This window comes from Chrysoperla carnea, chromosome 1, assembly GCF_905475395.1.
Source record: "Chrysoperla carnea chromosome 1, inChrCarn1.1, whole genome shotgun sequence".
Lineage (NCBI taxonomy): Eukaryota > Metazoa > Arthropoda > Insecta > Neuroptera > Chrysopidae > Chrysoperla > Chrysoperla carnea.
Genome location: NC_058337.1, coordinates 17,253,879 through 17,280,965, shown reverse-complemented (window position 1 = coordinate 17,280,965; position 27,087 = coordinate 17,253,879). Strand labels below are relative to the sequence as shown.

The 27,087-nt window shown below is 30.1% G+C and overlaps 1 protein-coding gene across 1 annotated transcript in view; it reads right to left on the bottom strand.

The window, feature by feature from the left end:
• Positions 1-27,087, bottom strand: part of LOC123290870 (protein still life, isoforms C/SIF type 2) — a 92,297-nt gene that overhangs the window by 6,026 nt on the left and 59,184 nt on the right. The window contains exons 4-15 of the mRNA XM_044871219.1: positions 14,956-15,138; positions 12,316-12,516; positions 11,994-12,230; positions 11,181-11,367; positions 8,529-8,684; positions 8,179-8,307; positions 7,805-8,097; positions 6,439-6,633; positions 6,266-6,374; positions 4,954-5,133; positions 3,622-3,917; positions 914-1,229 (exon numbers count right to left, since the gene is read on the bottom strand). Coding sequence (XP_044727154.1) covers positions 914-1,229; positions 3,622-3,917; positions 4,954-5,133; positions 6,266-6,374; positions 6,439-6,633; positions 7,805-8,097; positions 8,179-8,307; positions 8,529-8,684; positions 11,181-11,367; positions 11,994-12,230; positions 12,316-12,516; positions 14,956-15,138 — 2,482 coding nt within the window. The remainder of the gene's footprint in view (positions 1-913; positions 1,230-3,621; positions 3,918-4,953; positions 5,134-6,265; positions 6,375-6,438; positions 6,634-7,804; positions 8,098-8,178; positions 8,308-8,528; positions 8,685-11,180; positions 11,368-11,993; positions 12,231-12,315; positions 12,517-14,955; positions 15,139-27,087) is intronic.

Below are 27,087 nucleotides of genomic sequence, written 5' to 3'. Positions count from 1 at the left end.
ATTATATAAGAATAGGGTCATCAAAGTGATTTGATTGCCATCTTTAACATTTTAGAAAAATAGTGCGAGTTGCACGGAAAACAGCGTAGAAAGACAGTACTTATCCTGAATGAGTATAACTTTTTATACATATTAGTCAGGCATCCGGGTTTACCGAGCGGGCTCGACAAGCTCGCTTGTCAATGTGTGGGATTAGCCAACCCGCTTTTCGGGTTAAACTCTAAATTTACCAAAAGTTTACATTGTTTATAAAAAATAAAAGGTTGGCAGAGAAATCTTTTTAATATAGCAGTAGTATACTCGTTGTAAATTTTCAATTGTTTTTTATTGGAGTTTACTCCTTAAGAATAGATTTTCATATAAGGCGTCCAGTATGAACAAAATATTAGGAGTCGAAATTTAGTTATCGAATCTTTCACTCTTTAGTTATGCGTGCGTATACGTATAACATGCAAAGCATTTATTGTTCAAACCTGACAATGACCTGACGGACGCAGCACACAGTGTAGGTGTTATCCCCCCGAAACAGATTCAACTCAGTCAACGTATACTCAATGTCAGAAAAAATGCTCGTTTTAAAACATTCTAAGTGTTACTATTATAACATAACATATGATGAGTACGCTTAGAATGTTTTAACTGTGGCATTTTTTCTGACAGTGAGTATACATCGTATGTCTTCGGGTACTACAATAATACTACATAGTATGTGTAACAGACAAAACATCTATTGTTTGAAACTGATACAACAGCGCACTATACAACGCTTAAGGAGTAAATTCCAGTCGTGCGTCGAAGCTAACACACACACAATTTTTTGTTATGAGATTTTATCTTTAAAGTAAGGGTACTTGATGAGCTGTGAATTTTGCATATGACGGTAATGTTCGTATAACCTTAATCAATATCATACCTTTGTGCGAATGGAGTAAAATACTGGATCCTGTTCCTAATTTATTCGCTGGAATTGACATATTTCTAACCGATTCTCTAATAATTTGTCGGATTGTTTTAAGGAATGCGTTTCGGAAGTCAGCGGTGCTATTTGATAAAATGTATACTTTTTCTGAACGTCTCATAACTTGACTTCGTAAGTGTATTAACTCCCATAGGAAATGTGAATCCATATCTTTAGCTGACGATGCTCGTACTTGTACTTCAGTTACAGGAATTAGTACTTGGTATCTAATAATTTCTACTTCATTTGAATTTAATTTACTTGTTACACCCTGAAATAATAAATACTCAAAATTAAATTAAATCATGAGATTTTATCTAAAAAGGTAAAAATTCCTCAATTAAAATGAATTAACCAAAATTTTTACATTTAACTCTTTAACTTCAATAAAAAATATATTTTAGCAATTAACTTTGAGACATTAACACCAAATTTCAACCCATTTGCTACAATTATAAGTTTTTGCGGCAATAAGGCTTCTATTTGGAACATTTGAAAAAATATGTCATGATATTCTTGCTTGTATGTTGAGTTGAAAAATAATGGCGCTTCTCGCAAAATATAAGATATATTTTATATCGTTTAGGTCAATATCTTACAAAATATCATTACAATTAAAGATTTTAAATATTTGGTTTTTATTTATAGTGTAAGCGTACTACTTTTTTTGAAAGAAAAAATTCGTTACAGGGCAAACTCATCGGGAAAAGGTCGAAGGTCGAAAAAGGGATCACAAATGTTGGGTAAAAAATCCAACAGCTGAATGATTGCCGGTAAAGAGGGGTGTGAGTTCAAAGGGATAACAAACGGTTTTTTGCGTTTTATGGCGTAAATATTCGTCCTATCAAAAACAGTTAAATATAAAAGTTCTAGGCAGTAAAAAAATCTAGAACTTTTATTTTTATCATTTTTTAACATAACTTCAATATTTTCGAGTAAAACGCAAAAAAACAATTTTTTGGTTTTTAATTCTTTATCCCGTGAAAAAAATGCAATCGTTATGTAATTTGGTACAATTGATCTATTTGAATTCCTAATAGCCTGGCATTTTTTTGTTTTTTAAGTTCAGTAGTTTCTTCGTAAAGACATCATAATTCATATTAAAAATAAAAATATATTACTCTATCCCGCCCGCAGGGGCGTAGTTACCGCCGTATCAGCCGTATCAATGATACGGGGCCCCCGAGCTACAGAGGCCCCTTACGTATACAAGCAAAAATTAGTAAAATGTTATCCACAATGTCACTTAAGAGGCCATTCATTAATTTCGTAAGCATTTTAGAAAAACTGCAATCGCCTTCAGCTATACATGATTCAATGAATCAATTTGCCGAAAAAAGGCAAGAAAAGTGTATATTTAATTTGAATTGCTTGGCTAGCTCAATTTCTAGGAGGGAGTGAAAACTTATAATCAATAAATATTTATTTTAATTTATTGCAAGCAAATTGTTTCTTTTGTGAGAAATCTTCACTCTTCATTTGGGCCCCCCAAATAATTTTGATACGGGGCCCCTCCAAGGCGAGCTACGCCAGAGACTGTATGCAAAAAACATTCTTAAAATTTCAAAAAAACTAAAAATCAAATAATAATCAAATTTCATATCTATTCCCATTTTGTGATTTTTTATGCAATACAAATTACATATTTGACGTAATATTGTGCAGAAGTTGCCTCATATCAATACGCCTTTTGTATAAAATTCAAGTCGATTCTTTGAACGGTTTACGGTAAATTAATTATAAAACACCGTAAATTAATTAAATAACAGCCAATATGTGCTTTTAGAAATGTTTTACCATTTACATAAAAAACTTAAAAACTTTTCTCAATATTCCTTTAGTTTTTTTTTTTTTTTAGAACGCCTGGTCCGGACAGTGTATCGCGACTATTGCAGGAGCTGTCACTATCTTGTCACTAGTTCTTGCCATGAGGAGATGGGCTTATTTGGCCCAGCCTGTCTTTGACGAGCTCTCTGACCTAAAGTCCGTTTAAGTCAAAGCACTCCTGCTGTTCTTAAACAGCACAAAATGGTTCATGGAATAGTGACCGGAGATGGACCAACCCTTAGTTCGGTTTCACAACGGACCCCATGATGTATCCCACCCCAGGATAGCCACTCTAACCTAACCTAACCTGAGTTTTAAGCTTTCAAATCATAAAAAAATTAAGAACTGTGCATTAAATAAAAAACTTTTGATAAAACACTGACTTTGATAGTTAATTTCTTCTAAACCGTTTAGAGAATCGATATGAATGGTTCACAAAAGACGTATAAAAAGATGATTAATTAATTAATAAAATTTCAAATTTTTTGGATCATTTTCCTTTTTTTGATATAGAAATACTTCAATTATATATAAATGACGTTAATAATCAAGTAAATTAATTTAATTTCGTAAGTTTCATTTCCAGTAATAGTTTAAGAGATTGTATAAAGTCGACCTTCACCCATCTGATATCCAGACGAGACATTTTTTTTAATGAAATTTTATTGAATGCTAAACACGCCTATGTTTGCTTGTCTATCGAAAAGTGTTCATGGCTATATTTAATTAATTTTAGCGAGTTATCAGCGAGGTTTTACTGAAATACGTTTTAAAAAATAAATTTAAGGCAACGTACAGATTCGAAATTTGTTTATAAAATAAAACAAAATACTGACCATAAGTTTCTTCTTTTGTCGAAGTCGTTCTTTACATAGAAATACAACAGCCGATTTAAATACAAAACACATTGCATGTAATTCTAATCCTTTTTTAATTTTGCCTAAAAAGTCTGATATATTCAACCATTCAACACCACCATAATATAATAATTCACCAGGACTTAAATCAATTGGTTGTTTACATGATTTTTGATGTTGTCGATATAAATGATCGAATATTGCACCATATTCTTCATGTATTCGTTGCATTTCATTTATATGTTCTGCTACCTTTTCCATACCCTTTAAGGCCTCTGTAAACAAGTAAACAAATACATTTATTATGCGGTTTCACGATTTCATAATGCATTTACGAGATTAATAATTATGCATAGGTTGTAGAAAATTCATAACGAAGAAAATGTTTTTTTTTTAAATTGTCGTAAAATTCTTTGTTATCGATCGCACACGGTTTATCCGAAGCACCTATTTTTGCATTTTTGTAAATTGTGCGGAAACTTTATATTATTTTGCGACGGCAATTTCTTTACAAAAAGATACCATTAAAAGCTGCTTTGAGCCCCGAACGGATTTCCTGCAAATCATACAAGGCGAGAAAAAATGACGAAAAACTTGCACTACAAAGCCTTTTTTTGGTTTATTTTTTTTTTCATTAAAATACTTTTTCCGTCTTTTTTTCTTTTTAATAAATTGTTTTTTCAATTTTTGCGATTATGTACTTCCTATCCTCCCATTTTTCATTAGTATCTTTTCTTAAAAACTACTATTTTTCTCTTAATAATCGGTCCTAAAAACCGAATGGGTTTATATTTTTCAAAACTTAGGTATTTCAAATGGATTTTCTGCAAATCATACAAACTGAGAAAAAAATGGCGAAAATCGATAAAACCGTATTTCATAAAGTTTTCATTGGATTTGACTTCAGCTAATCTCATTTTTTCCGTTTCTTTAGTACCACCCTCTGATTTTTTCCTAAGTATCTTATCATGAAAACTCCTATTTTTCTCCTTATAATCGCCCTTAAAAACCGGACAGGTTAATATTTTTCACTGTTAGGTTTAACATTTGGCGTCGTATTCTTACAAGACTCCGGATTTTTTTTTCTAGAATTACTATTTATTAACCTATTTAAAATAACAGAACTAGCTTTTTCAGCATTCATTATTTCTGCAGGATCATATTTTAAGTGAAAAACTCTTAATATAAAAGAAAAATTTCACTTTATTTTTATCGTCGTATGTATAAAACCGCCCCCCTCCCCCTTTAGTAATATTTTATGAACCTATTATACATCTGAAAGCACTTGACTATGATATCTCTTTTACATACCAACTAAATGTTGATGTTCGTCAGTTGATTGATCTGTTAAATTTCTTAATTGTTGCAGTAACAATGGATATTTTAATATTCTTTGTATTGGTTTTATAAGATACGATTCTAAAGTAAAAGAATGTTGTTGTCGTGGATTCCGAGCCGCTAAAAATTCTTGTAAAGCTTGATTACCTTCATCTAAAAATTACAGAAAAAAGTTAATTTTTAATTTTATATTGTATATAGAAACAATTGGAAAAATACATAAGCGTTTTTGGTACAATATTCCCAGTCAAATTTTTAATTTTCTTTATTAAGGTAGTATAACAGTATCGAGAGAGGAAACTCGGGAGTTTATTCAAATCGTCAATATTCAAAATTATTTTCGAATTATTTTTTACAACACAAAAAAAAATAATAATAATAATAATAATAATTTATTGATCATATTTAACACGTATAAATAATAATTAAAAATCATACAACAAACATTTTTTAAAACTGCATTGACTAACATTTAACTGCCAAATTCAAGTGATCAGCAATTTTTTTTCGTTTTTCTAGAAAGCTTCACAAGACCACTAGTTAAAACTACCAAATTTTCAACTTCCTCTTTTATAGATTTGGAGCACATTTTAACATTTAAACTTTTGTTCTATCCCAAGACCCAATTGATCACTAACGTTGTTGTGGCTCATTTACGAACTCAAACTCACTTTATACGTTCTGTTATCTTGATATCTCTTTTCATTTTTGAGCTATCGTGTTCGCGGACGGACAGATGGACCGAAAAGCGGAAATGGACTAATTAAGTGATTTTATACCAAAACACCTATACCAAAATTTTGTTCGTATCAGCAATTTTTTTTAAGCGTTACAAATTTGGGACTAAAATTAGTATACCTTGGTATATATTTCATTTTTACAGGGTATAAAAACTTATAAAATATTATAAATTATTCATAAACGTGTTATATATAATCTAAGGAATTATTAACAATTAAAATTTGTGCGCGAAAAGCGTTTTAAAATTTGGTAAATCGTTTAGAAATGTTTTCAGTTTACGTCAGAGACATAGTTTTATCTATTGAAAAGTTTTTTTTGTTGAGATAAACTGTGCCAATTTTTCCCAAACCATAAATTTCCGATGTTATAGAACAGACACACTCATAAGAGCCCGTGTAAGTTTGCATAATTTCAATTAATTATATCTCTTATACGATATGATCTTTTAAATAATTTTTTTTAAATAGTAGTTAACTGTGACTCTCGATTTGATATACTACCTTAAATATTAATTAATTACTAGTTTATTATAAAATGTACTTACTAGGATGTAAAACTTTTTGTGCTTTACTATGACTCGCACAAAATGAGCTATATAACTTGAAATGATTAACGTAGTACAAAAATGCACTTCCAACCGAAAACAATACATTCTACAAAATAAAAATTATGTTTTATATTAAAAATGTAAAATTATGAATATTTTTATTTCAGTACCTTAAATTGACTTGAGTGTTCAAATTTATGAAAATCAGGCTCTAAATCTAATGCTTCTTCTAAATTTTGTAAAAACTGTCGTTGGAACGCAACAATTTCTTGTATATTACCAAATAATGCATTTATTTCAGCATTTGATAAAAATGTTTCTTTCTTTAATGGTTCTAGATAATTTTCTAACAAACTGTTTAAATGCTAAAAATAAAAATAAAATATTTATTTTAATAATGAAATGAAATAATCGTTTATTTAAAATAAAAAAGTGGGTAAGTTTTTTTCCAATGCCATTGCATTTCCCATTTTTAATCGACTTCAAAAAAAGGAGGATTATGAACTAATTATGATGATTCTTTTTTTGTTTTGTAGGTAATTTTTGTTCAGAAGTGGATCTATTTACATTTCATTAACATACTTCAAAAAAATGAGAAAAAAAATGGAGTCGGTTTTATTATTTGCCAAAAACTTCATATACAAGGTTCCCAGAACTCCCGGAAGTAATGGACGCCGTTGGTGCATCAGGTAGAAAATAAAACTATCTCTTTTATTTTTTGATCCGATGCACGGATAATTAGCTATTAATTAAAATAGGCAGCCAATCAGAAGTGCGCTATAGCGACAAGAAAGTGGGGAAAGGGGTGTCGGAAAGAGTAAGACAATGCTAGAGTGCGTCCGTCACTCCTGGAATACCCTGTATATTATTGTGCAAAAATTCATAATTAGAGAGGGTAAAAAATAAATTGATGTTATTTTATATAGAAAATCTCGCTTTCTCTCTTTCTAGAATATTTGTGTGTAAAAGAGATAAAAAATAATTGAATCAGAAGAATAATTGAAAAAATTTAATGAATCAATTTATGTAAAAAGAGGTGCAAATTCTAAGAAAGATAAGATATTCAAAGATATTCAAACATATCTGATTAAGGGCGAGAAAGTTATGTACAATTCTGGTTTGTATAAAATCATAAAAAAATTGATCGGAAAAAAAATGTGACCATTTTTTGTAACATAAATGTTTGTCATCATAGAATTCAAACAACTGAACGTTAACTATGGTTTTAAAATAGATATTTGAGAGAAGCGAATGGCTTGATTTTACTAATTCATGTACTAGAAGTTATATTGTAATTTTAGAACAATAATAAAACTTCAGTTCACCAGCTCTTATCGATTTGAAATAAGATGTAGATGGATGACTGCGGAAATAACTAAATTATATTTTGTTGACTCTTTTTGAATTTTTGGAGCAATCAATATTTCTGTGTATAAATTTAACATATGCCTGGGACTAGGTAGTTTGCACAAATATAATTTTGAATTTTCTGCTAGTAGTATTTAATGGAATATTTTTTCAGTGTTAAAACTTTACCTTAACATACGCTCTTTCTGTTTCAACTAACTCTAAAATAACTTTTCGTAATTTTTCTGCATCTGATAATTGTCGACTTGGCGTTAAGAGAGCTTGAGATGTGTTACTTGCAACCGAACCTGTTGGACTCGATTTACGTGTTTCACCTGGCGATCGACAAAAACCAGTAACTTGTTCAGCAGTTTTTAATAAATTTTCTATTTCAAATGAATTTGTTCTCGATGTTACTTTTGTCCCATCAGATGTGGAAGACGTATGAACATTTCCAGTTGTTGCTGAAGATGTTTCTAAGTCTATAAATAAATAAACAATTATTTTTAATACCAATAATGTATGATTAAATTAATATAAATTAAAAATAAAAATTTAATTACTCCATCCGGGTGCAGGAACAATAAGGCCACTAATCATTTCATCACTGATTATAGGCGGATCTGAGGGAGGTGGAGGACACACTAAACTTTCAATAATATCGTCGGTTGCAGAATGTAACACTCCAGTTCCTGGAAAGTAGTGACTAGGAATAAATCCATTTTCTAAATGTAAACAAACAAAAACAAATTCCAAACATTATAAAATTTATTAATTTAGTATATTTTATATTAAAGACGTAGAAGAAGATAAATAGCTGAAAGTTGTTTGACAGTAGATATGATTTTTCATCAGAAAGGAATAATAAAAGTCATTGAAGAATATTCGTCTGTAAATTGTATAAATTTTTTACCTGCAGTTGGTCCTAAATCAGGAGGCTCTGTACGTGAAGACCGCATCATCATACAAAGTGCAAGTTCCTCTTGTAATACACTTTCGAGGTACATCATATCTAAATCGGATACTATAGCACCATTTATCACCATAATTTCGTCACCTTTAATAATACCTAAAATATTAATCAACTAATATAGACGGCAGAAGAAGTGACAGAAAAATATGTGCAATATTGTTATACTTAAATTCGATTGTTGAAATTAATTTTTTTTCGACAACAATGGAAAGATCGCCATTAAATTTTGTAACAAATGTTATTTTTTATTTATTTTCATAATAATTTTAAAAGTTCTTTTAAAACTGTCTGTAACTTTAAAATTATTATGAAAAAAAAAACAGTTTTGTTATAAAATTTAAAGGCGATCTTTCCATCTTTGTCAAAAAACAAACAATTATTATTTTTTCAATAACCGAATTATACAAAAAATTAAGGATAATTTAAATAATTACATAATAACTAAATTTGTTCTACAAAAATTAAAATTAACCCAACAAAAGAAAAAAGGGATAGTCTTTTTTAACTGCTATCAGGTAAAAATTGAGTTCGTCATCTTAAAATAAAACAGAGTTTGGTATTGGAAAACTGGATTAATCTAGACTTCCTATTTCTTGTTTCCTTTTTATAGAGAGATTCATTCCTTCTTTTAGTTTTCGGTTAAATATTTTAAAACTATCGGAACTTCGAAAAAAAGGTTATTTGATTTTTGCTCAATTGTTTATATTATTTAGTAGAACTATTGCACTTTGAAAGTATTCAAACCGACAAAAATTGAATTAAATTGGTTATTTTTCTGGAAAATATGTTATTGAGAGAAAAAATAGTCTGTATTTTTCATTTGGCAAATTCTTTAGTTAATAATTATTTGTTTTAAAGAAATAAGTAGACTCTTATGTAAGGGGGATCTTCAATTGCTATTTTAAGAATGTAACCGCAATACAAATGATCTCCAGCCTCCGTGGAACTTCCTACACCAAACGACGAAAAAATAACTAAAATGTTTGTATAAAATGGGACATCTGGTATATTTGTAAGTGTAAATTAGATCTCATTTTGTAGTTTCATTACAATTGTAATCAAAAATTATATTTTCTTAAAGGAATTGTCAAAGATCATTTATTTTTATTTAATGAAACATGGAAAAATCTCATAGCATAAGATAATCTACCACCAAATAAAAAAGTGTATTTAAATGCATCCAATAAAAATATTGTTTCAGCTTCTTTGACATTGTGTAGGTAAATGTGGCTACTCCTTTTAAAAACGTCCCATGGACGTGCTTTCCTAAAAACCCTGTATATTATATATTATAGCCGGCATGGGCAAACGTTGCCTAGAGAAGTCCGTCAGACTTTTGTACCTAAAATACGAGTAAGACAGTGACAACCTAACCATTGGCAACTATAACTACGAGTAAGACAGAGAGACAACATTTTTTTCTACCTATCTCATTACTATTAGAGGAACTGAGATAGGTAGACGAGTTGTATACCCGTCTCGCTTCCTCCTCTAGGAGTAATGCGGACATGGATAAAGAGACACACAATAAAGTTTATGGCACACAATAAAGTTATAACAATGGTGACTTCAACTTAAAATAACTCGCCCATGCCTGTTATAGATATAAATACTGATGATAACTTTGTAGTCAACTTTAGATACTTCATTTCTTTTGTTTTCATTTAATATGACTTGGCATCTTTAGCTTTGCCTTATTTCCATAGCCGACTGAACAAGTATGGAATAACAAGAAGAATTTTTATCAACAAGAAGAACACTGTACGTGCAAATACTGTTTTTATTAGTAACAAGTGAAAACAAACAATTGAGTGAATTTATTGTTGAAATACCATGTATAGTCAGTGTTGGTTACGCAATCGTTTGTTTTTTTGGGTCATGTAAGTAAATAATAGTCGTGTATATATATACCACGACTGTGTAGTGACTATAAAATGTTTCCAACATAATTTTTGCTTTCGCGGGTAAACAGTGTTGTTTAGGAAAAAATGTTTCAAACAAAACTTGTTTGTTTTTATAAGGAACATTTTTTACATTTGTTCTATCTCTAACGGCTTACAAGATGGATCTTACGGATCCTGGACCCAATTAACCAATATTGCTCATTTACAAGCTCAACCTCACTTTTTACCTCCTGAGCACGCAATTAAAAATTTCAGCTTGATATCTCTTTTCGTTTTTGAGTTATCATGTCAAGAACGGACAGACAACCGCAGATGGACTATTTATGCGATTTAATGAACACCTATTCCAACATTTTGTTCATAGCATCAATATTTTTAAGCGTTACAAACTTAATACTAAACTTAATATACCTTGATATATTTCATATATACATGGTATAATAATATGGTACGTGCGCTGACTTATAGGCAATTCAATTTCTTTTTTTTTGTATTTTTATGTGTGTCTGTTAATTACGATTAATTTGAGCATTAACAAATTACCTAAATATTAATTCAGAAAAATGCAGCAATATGTTATTAGTATAACAAAATTGTTTCCAAAATTCTCCTATATTTTTTATCCTTTAATTTTTAAATAATAGAATATAATTATTCTCCTTTCCAAGAGATAAACAATGATACGTACCGTTTTGCATTGCAACACTTTTATCTTCAACACGACTAACATAACAGCATAATTCATCTTGTCTATCAGCATTCTCAGTTAATTCGGCTTCTACACTAAAGCCCCACATTTGTTCTAATGTAGTTCTTTGTACTTCTACTTGGTATAAAATTTTGGCACAAACTTCAACAACTTCATGTGTATGTAACTAAAAAAAAAAATTATTTATAAATAAAAATATTAAAATATTTTAAGAGATGATTGACAGATTTTGCTTCACGATTCTAGTTTTATAATATTTCTTCCAAATGATTTTCTCTAAATCTTTAGGTATCAATCCTTCAAAAACTATGGTATATATCGAAAAATTTTAATCGTAATTTTAGTCTAATTTTTCGAAGTTCTAACAGAATCCACCCTCAAAATGTGAAATGCAAATTTCAAATATTTTCATAAACTCATTTTCCTTAAATTTCAACGTCCTTAAGTATTTTTACACAATGATTTAGTTCTTTTTGTGTCGATGTAGTCTGTGCCGGATAACCCATGCTGGGGCCCCTAGACAAAGCATTTCTCCAGACGATGCGAAAGTCAGACGGCACCGTAGGTTTCGTAAATCACCTTGATGCTATCTAGTGTGCAGGCCTTCTCATACTCATAAAAATGTCATTTCTCCCTTATTCTTTTTACTCTTCGTAAATCATCCAGAGCCCCTAGCTAAGGCGGGGCCCCTAAGCAGTTTCCTACTCCGACTAATGTTCATCCGCTACTGAGTGTTAAAAATGATAATACACTAGGGTAGGTATATTGAAAAATTTAATAAATTCAACTTACATAAGTTTCAATAAGATCACTTCGATGTGGTACAAAATAATTATGATCCTCCATATCACGCCGTTTTTTCACACGAATAAAATGTTCTGCAGGATTCAAATTTTTACGTGCGCATGCACTTGCTAAAAATTCTTCAACACTCATAGAATCTCGTAATATTATTTGTGTTGTTGCACCATCAGGCATTGCAACTTTCACTGTTGAAGAATTTGCTTTATCTGGTTCATCACGAGACATCTAAATTAAATGAAAAATAAATAAACAACCATCATTAAAAATTTTTTTGATATTATTTGTAATATTTATAAGTAGTATTGTATACCTGAAGCGATCTTCTACTTGATCCACTATTCGATCTAGAAAGCATTGGAGGTCTTCGTTTTGTAGCACCACGACCAGCTAATAAATTATTTAATAACGATGGACTTCTTGCACAAATGAATGCGTGGAATGATGATACAGTGAATACGCCTAATTTATTTAACGTATTTTTTGTAGCTCGCGAAACATGCGTTAATAGCGACTGTAAGAAAAAAAATTGTATCAATTAATAGTTGTTTTTGTTTATAATAAATTTCTGTGAAGAGACTAAGAATTACATAAGTCAGATGAGCGGGTTTAGAGTTATAGCCACACTAATGGGGAGACTAAAAGACGTTGCCCTTTATAATAAAATTTCAAGTATCAGTACAAAGCGTCGGGAGTGAATGAAATTTTTGAGCAATACATTCCAAAACTAGAAAGTACAAGTTTTCTAACGAACATGGTTCGATTTTAGATAACGCCTATTTTATAAAATGGCGGCCAGGTGAAAAAACGTCGAAATTATGTTTTTCGGCATGTTATAAAAACGAAAAGTGAGAGATTTATATTATTTCAAAAGTGTCAATTTGGCTTGGAAAGTAAATGTCTTGTTCCAAAAGGATTGTACGGGAATTTTTATAGCTTATTTTGTGGGGAGGTGGTCAGAGATTCAAGACTCTATAGCTGTGGACCTTTTGTTGTATCTTTTGGGGTCTCTTTTCCTAAAAACTTGTTCACATCGTTTATCTTTTTTTCTTGTTCCAGAAAATTATATAAAGATAGTTAAAAAATAAAGAAACTGATTTCAATCAAACCCTCTACCTATTATCTTAAACTTTATTCAACCCAAACAGTAAAAAACATGTTCAGTAATTTACATAGAAACTTTAAGAATCGGGACCCATTGCCAGGGAAGATTTGAACAGGTCTAGTTTTTCAAAAGGTCCCGCCTGTTAAAGTTTCTATGTAACTACTGAACTTGTGTTTTTTTTTTTTTCAGTTTAATATCATTTACTTAATATTGCTTTGCTGTTCTTTGTAGCAACTCAATATTAGATTATAGACTAGGTAGACAGGTTAGTTAGGCTAAGTAGGTACCATAGATTTAAGGTGAAATATAATCATTTCTTTTGTAAAAATTGACAATGTTGACAATAAACTTATTACATTCATTAAAAATACAGGTCTGCAAAAAAAAATTTTTTTCAGTTGCATGAGAGGATATTTGTAGTAAATTACTTGATTATAATAGGATTCTGAATCCAAAACTAATATCCATTTCTGTCTATCACATCAAACTTTCTTAAAATACTCATTTACAAAAGCCCAAAACCGGAAATTCTATTAATTGAAGAGCTTAGTAAAGATGATACTAACTGACAAGAAAACCTTAAGATCTGGAAAATTGTCAATTTACCTATTTTGTCTTTGAAACAAGTTTTTCCTTTTTGTCATTGAAATATTTTCTTTTTCTTTAGGCTACTTCGAGAATGTTTGCTCTTTTTATCTTCACAAACTAATCAGATACCGTTATTTTTTTGGGATATGATCAGCTTTTAATTTTCAAGACTACGAGGTTCCCTTTATTATTCCACATCCCTCCTATTATTCTACTAAGTTCCTCGAAATTTCGATGTTTCAATTTATAGTTATGCAAGAAAAATTGACGCGATTGAGGTTTTTAAATTAGTTAGTAATATCTATAAGAAGCAGTTCAACAAGTTAAAAAAGTACAGTTTCGTAATAGGGGATCGGACTAAATTTTTTTAAACAGTTCAGGTATGTTCTCCTTGGGCGTGCAGAAAAGTTAAGTTGATTTTCCTTTACTAGTATGCAAGATATAACGTACGCTTAAAATTCCTTATTATATTAGAGGAAGATACGCACTAGTGATGTAGAGATTACATATAAAACTTTATTTTGCTAAAAGGAGATGGGCAACCTTTGAATGCAATAACTACTTCGTTTTTTAATCAATTTTAATTCCACTTTCAAATTTTGCCATGGTATCAAGTCTAGTTTTACATTTTTATGGGTAATATGGCCAATTTGATATCAGGATTATCTCCTAGATTATTCGTTGTGTGCGTAGTCATGGTAGGGACAATAAAATCGATGCCAGCGCTTTAAGTGAACAATTCTGGAGTTAAAGGGGGCTGTTATGACTAATTTGCAATTCTTTACATGTTTATGTAATAGAAATGTCAAATTAAAATTATTGAAAAACACGAATTAATTAAACTTAATGCATTAAAAATTGTGAAAATAAGAAATCAAATTGAACAAATATTATTTTTCAAATGTAAATTATCATAATTATTTATTTAAATTTGTGAGACAAGAATATTAAATTTTAAATGTAAGTCTTAAATGCAATCCATACAATTATATATGCATCCATAAAATTCTATAATTAAAGTAGTGTATCGTTACCATGGAAACGAAACTCACGCACGGAGCGAATACACCTGTGTATTTATAGCACTGCTGGGAAAAAGGGTGGTTTTTTCCTTTTATTAAATTTATTTAATTAACGAGTAACGATTAATGATTAATTTTGTTATCTAAATGAAATCGAGTATTTAAATAAGTTACATTTGAATGTAACAATCTTGATTGTAAATATATAAGTAGTATGTTAATTAAAATGATTAATTACTTTAGGATTTGGTAGTTCGCCGCTTTGTAGACTTGCCATATAACATCGTAATCTAAATTGTTCACAATGTAAACGTTCTAAATTTTCTTCCCATTGAATAATTTGACTTGTTAACTGTTGTTTTGTGTCAGGATCAGAAACTACACTTTGTTGTAAATCAGCCATATGCTTCAACTTATGATCCTGTAACAAAGAAAAATATATTAGGAAAATGAAACTATCTGAAATATTTATCTTATTTTAAATAAGTTATTAAATAAAAACTTAAAAATAACAAAATTTAACCTTGCCAATATATTTTCTACTAAATAAAGTTTATGTTAATAACGAATGTATACTGCACAATATATAATTATTTTCGTTTATTAAGTAAATAAATCTTCATAAATTAACGTACATTTACGATAGTAAAATCGTATATTATATTTGTAAAATCATAAATAAATTAGGAACGTTTTATTTTACAGAAGCAAAAACAGAATCAGAAACATACAGATGTTTTTTGTGAACATTAACTGTCTTTCATCAGTTAAAAACAATAAATTTATGTATAATATAATTTTACATCTTTCGTAGGGTGGGTAAAATCCTTTTTGAATTATAGGTAATCGTGAATACATTTTGCACGATAGATAAAGATAAGATGCTTATCCTGGAATTCCATCAGAATCCTTGAAGTGCATTTTTGCCAAATACGGTACAGCTTTGTAAAATAGTTCTGAACTGAATAAAAGTGACGCTAATGGGTCTGAAAATAAGCAGTTTTCGAGCGAATTGAGGTCAAAAATCCCTAGAGGTATGTTGAAGTAAACGAAGATACTTTTTAATTTTGTAGGATTTAATTTAAATTGAGTGAATAGATGTTTTCGTTCCAGGGATTGAATAGGTATTAAATTTAACACAAAAATTTAAGTGTGCTATTAACTTTTGTCTCAATATCGATGCCAAAATTAGCTCGCGCAATTGCAAATTTTGCTCACATATATTTTCCAAACTTTTTAGTTGCGAAAAAACAAAGTTAGATTACTTATACCTAGAATATTAAAATTAACATTTATACGAAGTGAAACTTCCCTCTTTTTACCCAGACTGTACTATGGCAAGGGTTATATGTTTGACCGGTAAGTGTGTATGTTCATCTGCCCACTCGTACCTTCTAAACTACTAATCATAATTTGACAAATGAGGTATCTTTAAATTGCTTAATTGCCCAGTGGTTATAGGCTATGTGACGTCACATTAAATTTAATATGGCGCCCACTAGAGGACATAAAGTTATGATCGAAAAACAAATTTCGATTTAATGATAGTTGTAGTTGATGTCATACTTTCTCACGAAATTATAACCCCAAAATAGTTTAAATAAAATAAAGTTCAAAAACTAAAACCCCGACGATTATCAAAACAATAATATATGTACATCTGAAATTGTTACGATAAGTAAAATCGACATTACAGTCGGAGGACCTTTATTCTGTCCTGTTTTAAAAATTTTTTAATCTTAGAGGTCCTCCGACTGTAATGACGATTTTACTTATCATAACAATTTCAGATGAACATATATTCTTGTTTTCATACTTTTAAGAGCGCGATTCTGTAATCGTCGGGGTTTTAGTTTTTGAACTTTATTTTATTAGATCTTTGGATCATTTCTAGATGGTATACAATTATGGAAACCCTTGTAAAAGTTATACAAAATAAATATTTGTTTGCTTTATGTATAAAATCTGATGCCCTTCATAAACAATTTGTATGCGTTTATTTGTTTCACTGATTAATTAATTGCTTTAGGTATAATACTTTCCCAGCTTAGGAAATGAATTTATATTAATATCGTACTATATTAAACTTAAAGCTTAGTTTATAATGGTCAAGTAAATGAGCTAGAAAAAGCACGTCTACTTGACTCATGAACCTAAACCGTTGGTCTAGTTAAGTGGCTACATAAAGTATACAAAAGTATACAGGATGGGTTATTTTAATCTATAATGGCTAATAGCTCGTTTCGTAGTTAACCAATAAAAAAATAACTAAAGTTGCAGAGTTGGATCGGCGATATCATGTGCTGACATCAGATTGGACCTAGTTCTTCGGGTTGCTTTAATGGTTAATTTAGATCCTAAATGTTAACAGATAACAGAATAACACTTTAAATTAGAAACATTTTTTATTTGAATTTAATCGAAAGAAAACAAGCTAGCCCAGAAAATTCGCCAGTGTTCACGACTTTGACCTACAATTATCGATAAACTTTAAGCGTATTTTCTTTCGATTAAATGCATTAATGGCATAATTTTAAGTCGCATTTCCTCCGAAAATTAACGATTTTCGAAAAAATATATTAAATAAAAAATGTTAGCTTTTTAATGATCATCAAATTTCTAATTGAAAGTGTTATTCTATCTCCTACCTTGCAGGATCTAAATTGCCAATTAAAGCAACCCGAAGAACTAGGTTCAATCTGATGCCAGAACATGATAGAGAACTGGACATGTGATTGATTTACTGATGGTCATGGTTACGGTATGCTGAGCCTTAAATATGATAGTAGGTAATGCCCCAAGTCGTCTTGTAAGGTTTCATCCAAGAAGTACGTTAAAACAGTTTGTTTGTGCGATAATACATTAGAATTTTTCGGTTTTTTTCAGCATAACTCCGGATTGGGGACACTTGCTGAGCTTAAACTTTGCTGGATGACTGTTGAGTATTACATCTAATGAATTATCAAAGAGACCACTTTCCAGCACCACTACTTAAAGGCAGTTTTTCAAACATCCCTTGGGGCGGGGGAATATTCCAAACAGATATTCGCGGATCCTTACAGAGAAACTATGGGGTATTATCTACTATCATATTTAAAGCTCAGCAGACAAAACGTAATCATCAGTGAATATGGTCAACTATGATGTCCTCCAATCAAACTCTATAACTTTTGTTAAAGTTATTTTTGGATTGGTTAACTAACAAAACAAGCTACTAGCCATAAACGATTAAACTGGTGCACCCAGCATAGGAGCTGATTAGCTTGACCGTGTTACTCGAATAATATAAACTAAGCATGAAAATATGTAAGCACAAATAAATAACACTTTATATTAGAATGACCCTTTTACGATTTGTGAACAGTTTTATCAGATTATATATTATACGATGATGGCATATGATAATATTATAACGTTTATAAATAATTTAAATCATTGTGGTAAAGGAAAAGGTTTCCTAGTTCTCTCTTGTGATGTGGAAAATTATGTAAATACTTTATTAAATGAATTTGAAATTCTATCTTATTTTTATGTAGAGTAAACCTATTTCTTTAAGTATACCTATACCATAATATTTTCTATTTATTAAATATTATTTTTCGGTTGCTCTGATTTGAAATTGGTACAAACATTTATGTGAACATGATGTCTTATCTGTAAGCCAAAATGCCAAAGCCTTAAATATGCTTAATACATTTAGTTAAGAATCCAGTGCAGTTACGGACTGACCCAAAAGTTTGTGACACTAGATTTTTTTTATTAATTCATTCGATAGAGGGTTGATGGAGACTTTAAATGTAATTTTGCGTATTCGCGAAATTCACCCTTTCGCCGTCATCTTGGAAAATAACTTCTTTTTTGCGTTTTAGCCCATGTCTTGCGTTCTATTTATTAAAATTTGATGATTTTGGTGTCATTAGACTTGTTTGCGTTTTATCCTCAAACCCACTTATGTCAAAATACACGCTTCGATTGTGTCTAAAGTTAAAATTTTTTCCGTGAGTTTCTGTTGGTAACGGTTTGTGTTTCTAACCTAATATTCGCCCTTCCCCCCCAGGTAAACAGTGATGTTTACGAAGAAATGTTTTCAAACAAAAGTTGTTTATTTTTTTATAAGAAACATTTTTTGCTTTTAAACTTTTACTCTACCTCCGGCGATGTAAAAGATGGGTCCTACGAACCTAAGACCCAATTAACCAATGTTGCTCTCTTACGAACTCGAGCTCACTTTTCATATCTTTAGTTTAGTTGAAATGTCCAGTCATTAAAGTTACGGAAGAAAAACATTTGAAACAAATTTAAATTTCATGAATATTCCCTATTAATGTAAATTTTTGTTAGTTCAAAATGCTACTTTTTTTATTGACAAATCTGATACGAGGTTGTGATTGATAAATCTGATTGATGACTACTTTTCTGAAATTGAAAATTATGAAGAAAACAATATAATTTTGATTCTTTAGAAACAAAAAAGTAACAAACATTAGAAAATATTTTTAATTGCAGCACTTGTTTTTGTAAATTATGTTATTCTTATGAAACTCTACGAAAGTATCTTAAAATTGCTGATGTTAGTTTCGAGATGCTAGATTAGGATATTTTTAATAACTAGATAGAGTAAGTGGATTAATCGAAAACCGTTTATGAGTTAATGATTAAAAATTACCCGCTCTGGATGATAAGTATTGTTTGGGATTGGAATTTGATGAGAAGGTTAGCTTATGTTCGAGACTTGTTCTGAAAACTAATTTTAAGAAGTTGCATCTGAACAAACAATTTTGTTTGATATGCTCCCTCTTAAAGTGTTATAATAATAAAAATCACCATGTGTGTATGAAACTTTTAACCTTTTGATAACAAAATACATAAGGGGCAACTTATTGTATCAATTAATAGTATCTAATAATATTATTATGTTAAAATATATTAATAAAGTTTATAGACAAATTTATTTTATTTGATCAAGATAAACATAAACGGATAGAAAATTGTCTGTGCAACATCCGGGCGAAATGCGAATAAAAGTACTTATATGTTATAATACTTATGATATATAGATGTTTTTCAAGTTTTCTTCTTCCATTACGTAATATCTACTACATAATATAATTTTATTAATAGATAAAGATATTATATGTTGAGTTATTTTTTTGATTGCACACAGATTGTGGATGGTAAAAATAACACGTTATTTAGATTTATATCCATAGTTTAAATTAGTCATTTATGATTGTTTTTTATTAACGTTTTATTAAGATTACTAGGGTGATACCCGCTCGCCTCGTTAGGCATAAAAGTAAAGACCTCCGTGTTATAGTTTCCCCTCTTATGCTCTCGCTTATCCCCCTTCTATAATAATGGAAATGGGGGTAGAGATTCAAGTCTTGATCCATTGAGAGTATCAGAGTAGATGGCCAGGAATTGTACCTTGTTCACCATTTTTACAGAGATCTGTAAAATATGGTTCAAAATAATGCTCATAGATGGCGCAGTGACATCTCATAGACTAAGTTTTATTTATTATTTTTATTTTTTTAAATATATTTTATAAATTATACCCCCTGTGATATTCTGATGTATGAGCTGTATTATTGTACAGTTTTGTTCACATACAATCAGTAGTTTTTGCGTGAAAGGATAACAAATAAACAAACAAACAAACAAACAACCTTACTTTCACGTTTATAATATATTTATAGGTATGTAATAACTAATTTTATGTAGTAACTAGCAGTTGCCCTCCTACTTCTGGTGTAGATATTACTTGAGTATGTACACGTATAAAATTATGGTTTATAATATCTAAAAATTGTAAGAAAATGGGGTTTTAAGGATAATAAACTATGAAACAAATTAAATTTCATCAAAATCGGTCCTTTAGTTTTGTGCAAAAGTGAAGCAAACATACAGACAGACAAAAGTTATACAGGGCGTTCTGTTATTAACTGCAGATCGTTATCCTGCAGAATAAGCTCATAAAGACGAAGGAAAAAGTTATTTTCCACTTTTGGATATGAGGCCTACTTTGCGAGATAATTAACAAAATAAATTAATATATCTTTAGCGAATCACAGTTCAATAACATTTTGAATGAAACCAATAAGACACTACTTAAAGAGAGGATGTGTTTTATCATAGTGGAAGGCGTCTCTAAATGCAAAATTATTACAAAAAAAACTCTATTTGGCTACTTTTTTTATAATAAAAACTAACCCATTAAAACCTACACTACGTTTCTTGGTAAATTAAGTGTTGTACGCAACTAATTGTGCGCATATCACATACGTTAGGCATATATTTGGCAAGACGGACAATTGTCCGTTTTGATAAATATATGCTGAGATACACATACACCGAGACAAACCAAAGTATGTATGTTGTGTGTTGAAGTTGTAAAGTGATAAAATGTTTAAGATTTTGTGTTCTGTATAACACAATTAATTCCCCCCTGCCCCGTACCTATATTAATGTATAATTTGATACCTCCCACATCTAACTGGCTATTGGTGATTTATATTTTTGTTTTCTTTATGAATAATAACAACAAAATATTTTTTTTAGTATTCACTACCCAATTAAATCAATTATTGTTTTATGATAGTCTCCTCTAAGTGACACCTACTAATTTAATGAATTTGATAGGTTTGTGAATTCATAAATCTTTCTATTTTCGCATTGGCACATCTCCCGAATCTGGCCTCAGATCGAAATTTGGTAAAGAGCTTTTTTGTTCGTCTTTATGAGCTTATTCTGTAGGCCAACGATCTGCAGTTAATAACAGAACGCCCTGTATAAGAGTACAAATAAGAACGGGCATTAAAATATTTTTAATATTTTGTAACAAGTTCATGATTCAACTCTTACTTTTGATGATTCAACACATAGACGTTAGTTTTTATTTTTTATTGGTCTTGAAATGAAAACTTAGAGTGCTATTGATTTGAAACATACTCGGGAAAAATCCGTACGAGAAAGCTTCGTCGAAGTTCTAATACCAATCTAAAGATTTCGTCATATCTGCTATATTTCACTAAGCCTCGTTCTCGTAGCTCCAATGGAGGGGAGAGGGCAGAGATATAAACCCTCGAAACTTAATTGATTTCGAAGAGTATTTTCGATATGGATGTATCGCGAACACCAAAGAGGGAACTATCAGCCACTTTGTAACAAATTTCGATCACATAATTGGATCACTAAATTCATAGACGCAAGTAGAGGATCATTCATAGACGCAAGTAGAGGAAACTTGCCGTTCGTGATACAACCACATTGAAAAAGCGTCTCCAGAAGTCTTATTGAAAAACGAGAGCTAAAACAATACGTATGAGAGGTATCAAAAGCTTGACACAGCTTTTTTACACTCTATCTCCCAGACTAAATAATAGTAAGTATTCAATATTGAATTTTACTTATATTGTCAAGTTAATGTGATTTGATATTCATGCAGATTTTCGTGGCGTATTTGAAATTGTTATTTTTCGATTAAACTTCACAAAATAATCTTTGGTGGATTAAAATAGTTAAAATGTTTAAATTCATAAATCACATAAACAAATACAAAAAACATTTATTTCAAATTAAACGTAAAATATAAGTAATAAATTTAATGATTCACAAGTTTTTTTTGTGCATAGATAATATATTACTCAATAAATTTACACACCATCGCATCGCATCGAGTAAATTTCATCCATTTAAATATATTATACAAATTTTATTTTATTAAGTAATTCTAGATTTAAATCGCAAATTGTTTTTTTGAAGTTAATCAAAAGTTTTTGTTTTATAATGATAATAATATTGCAGCCAATGTATGGTATAATCATAATAATTTTTAAAATTGGTATTCTTGTTTATACAATTTTTATACAGGCTAAATTTTAAGAAGTTTCCAACATTTTCAAAAACGCATTGCAATATAAAAAAAATCCGGGTGTTTGAAATGAAAAAAATGTGTTTTCTTTTATTTTCTGAGAACGCCATCCAGGTCAAACGATGAATAATTTAAAAGAAAAATGGAACTAGTTATTTATTGTAGCCGATTTTGATTCTTGGCTACAAGACCTTTTTCCTACGTAGCTTGAACTTATGTTAACAGATTGGCCCAGTAACTTGAAGTTTTGAACTTTCTTGTAGGATAAGTCTATACGTCGTCTTTATGAGGGGTAGAATCCCCATGTGTTTAATGAAAATTGAATCCCTACGTGTTTAATGTTTAGAAAAACATTATTTACCTTTCGATAAAGTTGAGAGTTATTATAGATATACCGTTGTGCTTAAACTTGTTTCATACATGTTTTATAGTAAGAAATAACGTTAAAAAATAGCAAGTGCTTATCAGAGACGCTTGGTTCTACTTTCTTTTCAAAGCTGAGGGGCCTTCTGAGCTTCGGGGTCCTGGTGCACTGCACTGTCTAGTCCTACGATAGCTTTGCCACTGGCTGATCGGTGGGTGCTGTGCCCTAAAACTAATGAACATTTGTAACAAATGCTCATTGCGTTATCATTGCTTGATCATGTCATGTCTGCACGGTTAGTTTTGTTAGCCTTAGTATGTTCACCAAGTTTTATAATTTATTAAGCCATAGCGTGAGTATTATATGGCATATTTTTCCCTAAAAAGCATTTTTCTTCCAAAATCAACACTTAAAATGATCATATTTTGACCAGTTTTATTCTAGAAAACCGTGTAAAAAATAAAATGGTCAGAATCGTATCAGTTGCAACTTTAGTTTGAGATTTAGTTTGTTTTTTTCAGCTAGTGTATGACATTACTCTTCTTAGTCCTTTAAACAAAATGTCAAAGTGGATAGCCTCTCCACTGTACCGGTGTCAGTTCACATAGTAACTTTAACAGGCAGGCGGGTTTTTCTATTTTTTAGTTTATTTTTTTATCTTACACTTTTACGTAGAAATTTTAAATACCTATTCAATGATACCCCACTTATCATAGTTCGTCGACTTTCATTTTATGTGTATAATAATAATAATGGAGTTTAACCTCCGTTTCTCTGACATATGCTTTAACAGAGGCCACCCACATCACATCATTATTTGTTAATCTTTATTTATTTAACTACATATATACAATTACATTTTATGATGTGGGTGGAATCGGTTACTTCTTTCTTATCCAAGCGACGACAATGTGATCAAATCGGCACCCCCATTAATTATAATTTGTTCCCACTGCCGCTGCCTGGATTCGAACCCGCGACCTTCCAGTCAGTAGTCAAATTATGTATATGTATGTTTTGTCCTTTGTGGCGCTTTAGTGACCGAACATGTGTACCGATTTCAATGATTCTGACGTCAATCGATTTTTCTATTTAATATCTATTCAATGATACCCCACTTAACATAGTTTGTCGACTTTCTTGTTTTTCACATGACCTCTGGTGGTCAATCGATTAATGTAAGAATAATCCAAAATTTAGTTTGCCACATAGGAACACACATGAATAGACTACTCATTTGCGTCGTGCAGTCGGGTAAAAAAAAACCGATTCGACCTGAATAAAATTGTAACTACGATCAAGCGCTTATTGTATCGTAGTAAAGCAGTAAATATGAATATATTTAAACAAGGTATCATCAATACAAACTCGTAAGTATTGATTCCATTATTGGAAATGTTCATTAAACTATGTCAATATTGTTTGTACGTGCATATTCTTGATAATAAATAATTGTAGATATTTGCAATATCAGTTATGTCTGTTAAGACAAAAATAGAGCGTAATGAATATATGGCAAAGAATTTGCACACATATTCGTCATCAACGACAGTAGTTCTTTAAAAGGGGGTTATTTCCTGACCTTTAGCAATTTCCTAACCTTTTTCCAATTTTCATTCAATTTTTCAGTCATTTGCTTTTGCACTAATAAAATGTTTTGTGTATATAAATAAGAGACGCTTTTTTAGAGAAAATTTAAACCGAATAGAGAATCATTTAGGTGATTTCAAAAAATTATTTCGATAAGAGGTAAAATAGCGAGTATTGTCGTATAGGTCGCACACTGTGTCAACAGACTGCGATAGCATTATGCAACTGTTAAAATGAATGAATAAGCTTTTAAGACTCTGTATATTTATATAACACTGTGCAGCCAAAGTGCTGTAAATTTTCGAAATAAAAATAGAGTGTACTTTCATGAAATAAGCGGGTGGGTATCACGCTAGCAGTATCAAAGATTTAAAAAAAAATCAAATATAATTGAATAATTGATTCAGAACTACGTTAAGTTACGATTCTACTAAATTTTTTTGTCCTATCATGGATCCGCATATTCTTCTTATTAATGAACAATCGAATATTTTCCAAAACTGTTTTTCAAATTCCAAAACTGTTATTCCGACGCAAGGGGATATGGGGAGAGAAGTAAAAGTGGGTATACATGATTCGAAAATTTTCAAATATACCCAAGTCTAGTACGAAATAAAAGGGCATGTTGTGTTCATTAAAAGACTATAAATTACATGAAAATCCGTTCAGCTGTTTGTGAACCCTTTTATCGGGGGGTTTATCAAATTTCATAAAATTTACTAGGTTCTTCTCATCTATTTTCACGGACCATAAAGACCTACATCGAAGTGTGGCGGCGAATATAAAATTCTGGCTGGTAGGCTGGTAGATCATAAAATTCTGACGTTCTAAATGGTATAACAATAGAATAATAAATACGTAACCTTAATTCTTAACTAATATTATAAAGTTAAGAGTTTATTTGTTTGAAAGAACGTGCTAAACTTCGGAAAAAATTGAAAAAATTCGATTATTTGGATAGCCAATGTATCGAAGCTATAGGCTATATTACTCACACGCTGGAAGTTACCCCTTCCCTCTGATTCGCTGGACTATTTCAAAAACTACTGAATGGATTTTAATGAAACCTTACAATAATATGGCTGATACATCAGGATATCGCACAATTTATAAAAATAGCTGTTATTAGATTTTAAAAGCAAAATAAAAATAAAAATTTGGGGGGATAAGTGAGATCGTCCAGCGAAGCGAGCGTGTTACTGCTAATAAATAATATATATATATATGTGTGTGATTTTTTTGAATGACAGTTAATTTAAGACTATGGAACAACAATATTTTATTATAATAGAAATAAAAGTTATAAAATTTTTTTAACTATTCGACTAAAAAAGATAAGGTGTTTCACAAATCAGGACGAGACAATTTGTATAGAGACAACCGTACATTATAAAATCACTGAAAGTACTTTAAGCAATTTTTAGCCCTGTATAAATCGCAAGTAGAAAAAATGTGTAGAAATGCACGTTAAAAAAATATTGAGTTACATAACTTTTGTGGTAGACACTGCGTTGTTTTTTCAAAAAGCAGGTAATAACTAGAAATATGAAAAAAATATGATATAAATTTATTTCAGTAACTCGCAGTAAAAGTTGTGCGGTTTTAACATATAACATAACACAAATATAATCGAACTTTTATTGTTTTATATCGACTTCAAGTATTATTTATTAAAAAAGTTTATTAAAATTATCAAATACTCGCTTACATTTTCTTGATTTTTTGTTTAAGTTTTTATTTTGAATGAAATGCTTTAATATTGACGAAAATCGGTAAAAAACACATTCAATTTTAACCACCCAGAAAATATTGTACATGTCGTATTTTAATATACAGATAGCTACTACTGGAAAAAATATAATGAACAACTTTACTTAAAATTTTTAGTGATTTTTAAAAGGATGTATTTCATAAATTCCTCCATCGAAAGTTAAAAAAGCTTTCTTAAGCTATAAGATTCCAATTTTAAGATTTTAGATATGGATGAGCCAGCTTTACTCGATATGTTTTTAGTTAAAAAAGCACGAATTTTATCACTAATATCAGTTTAAAATATCTATCCATTTAAAATATCTCTACACAAATACCTATTTGAATGTCCCGGCAATGTACTTTATTTCGTTGCCAATAGATGGCAGGAAGATTCATATTTTGCAGTCAATTATGATGAAAATCAAATTTTCTTGTTTACAAAAAGCGTTGTAACATGAACATTTTTCTACCGATTTTGATAACCCGTAGCATTTTTTACTCGACAAATCAAGATAGAATGTACATTAATAATATTTGTAAGAAAGTATATTAATTATAAATTGTTCTTGAGGATTTGTGAAATAATAAAGACGTCAAACTGTAAAAAACATGAAAAAAATAGGTAAATCTTAGATAACATTTATATAATGTCTTAATTTTTTTGTAGAAAGTATAGATAAATAAATATTTTATGAAAGCTCGAAACTCAATGTTTCGAGTTATCCGTTAAACCGGAAAGCAATTGAATATCAAAGTTTAAAATTGACGTAGTTACAAATGTTTAAGTGCGC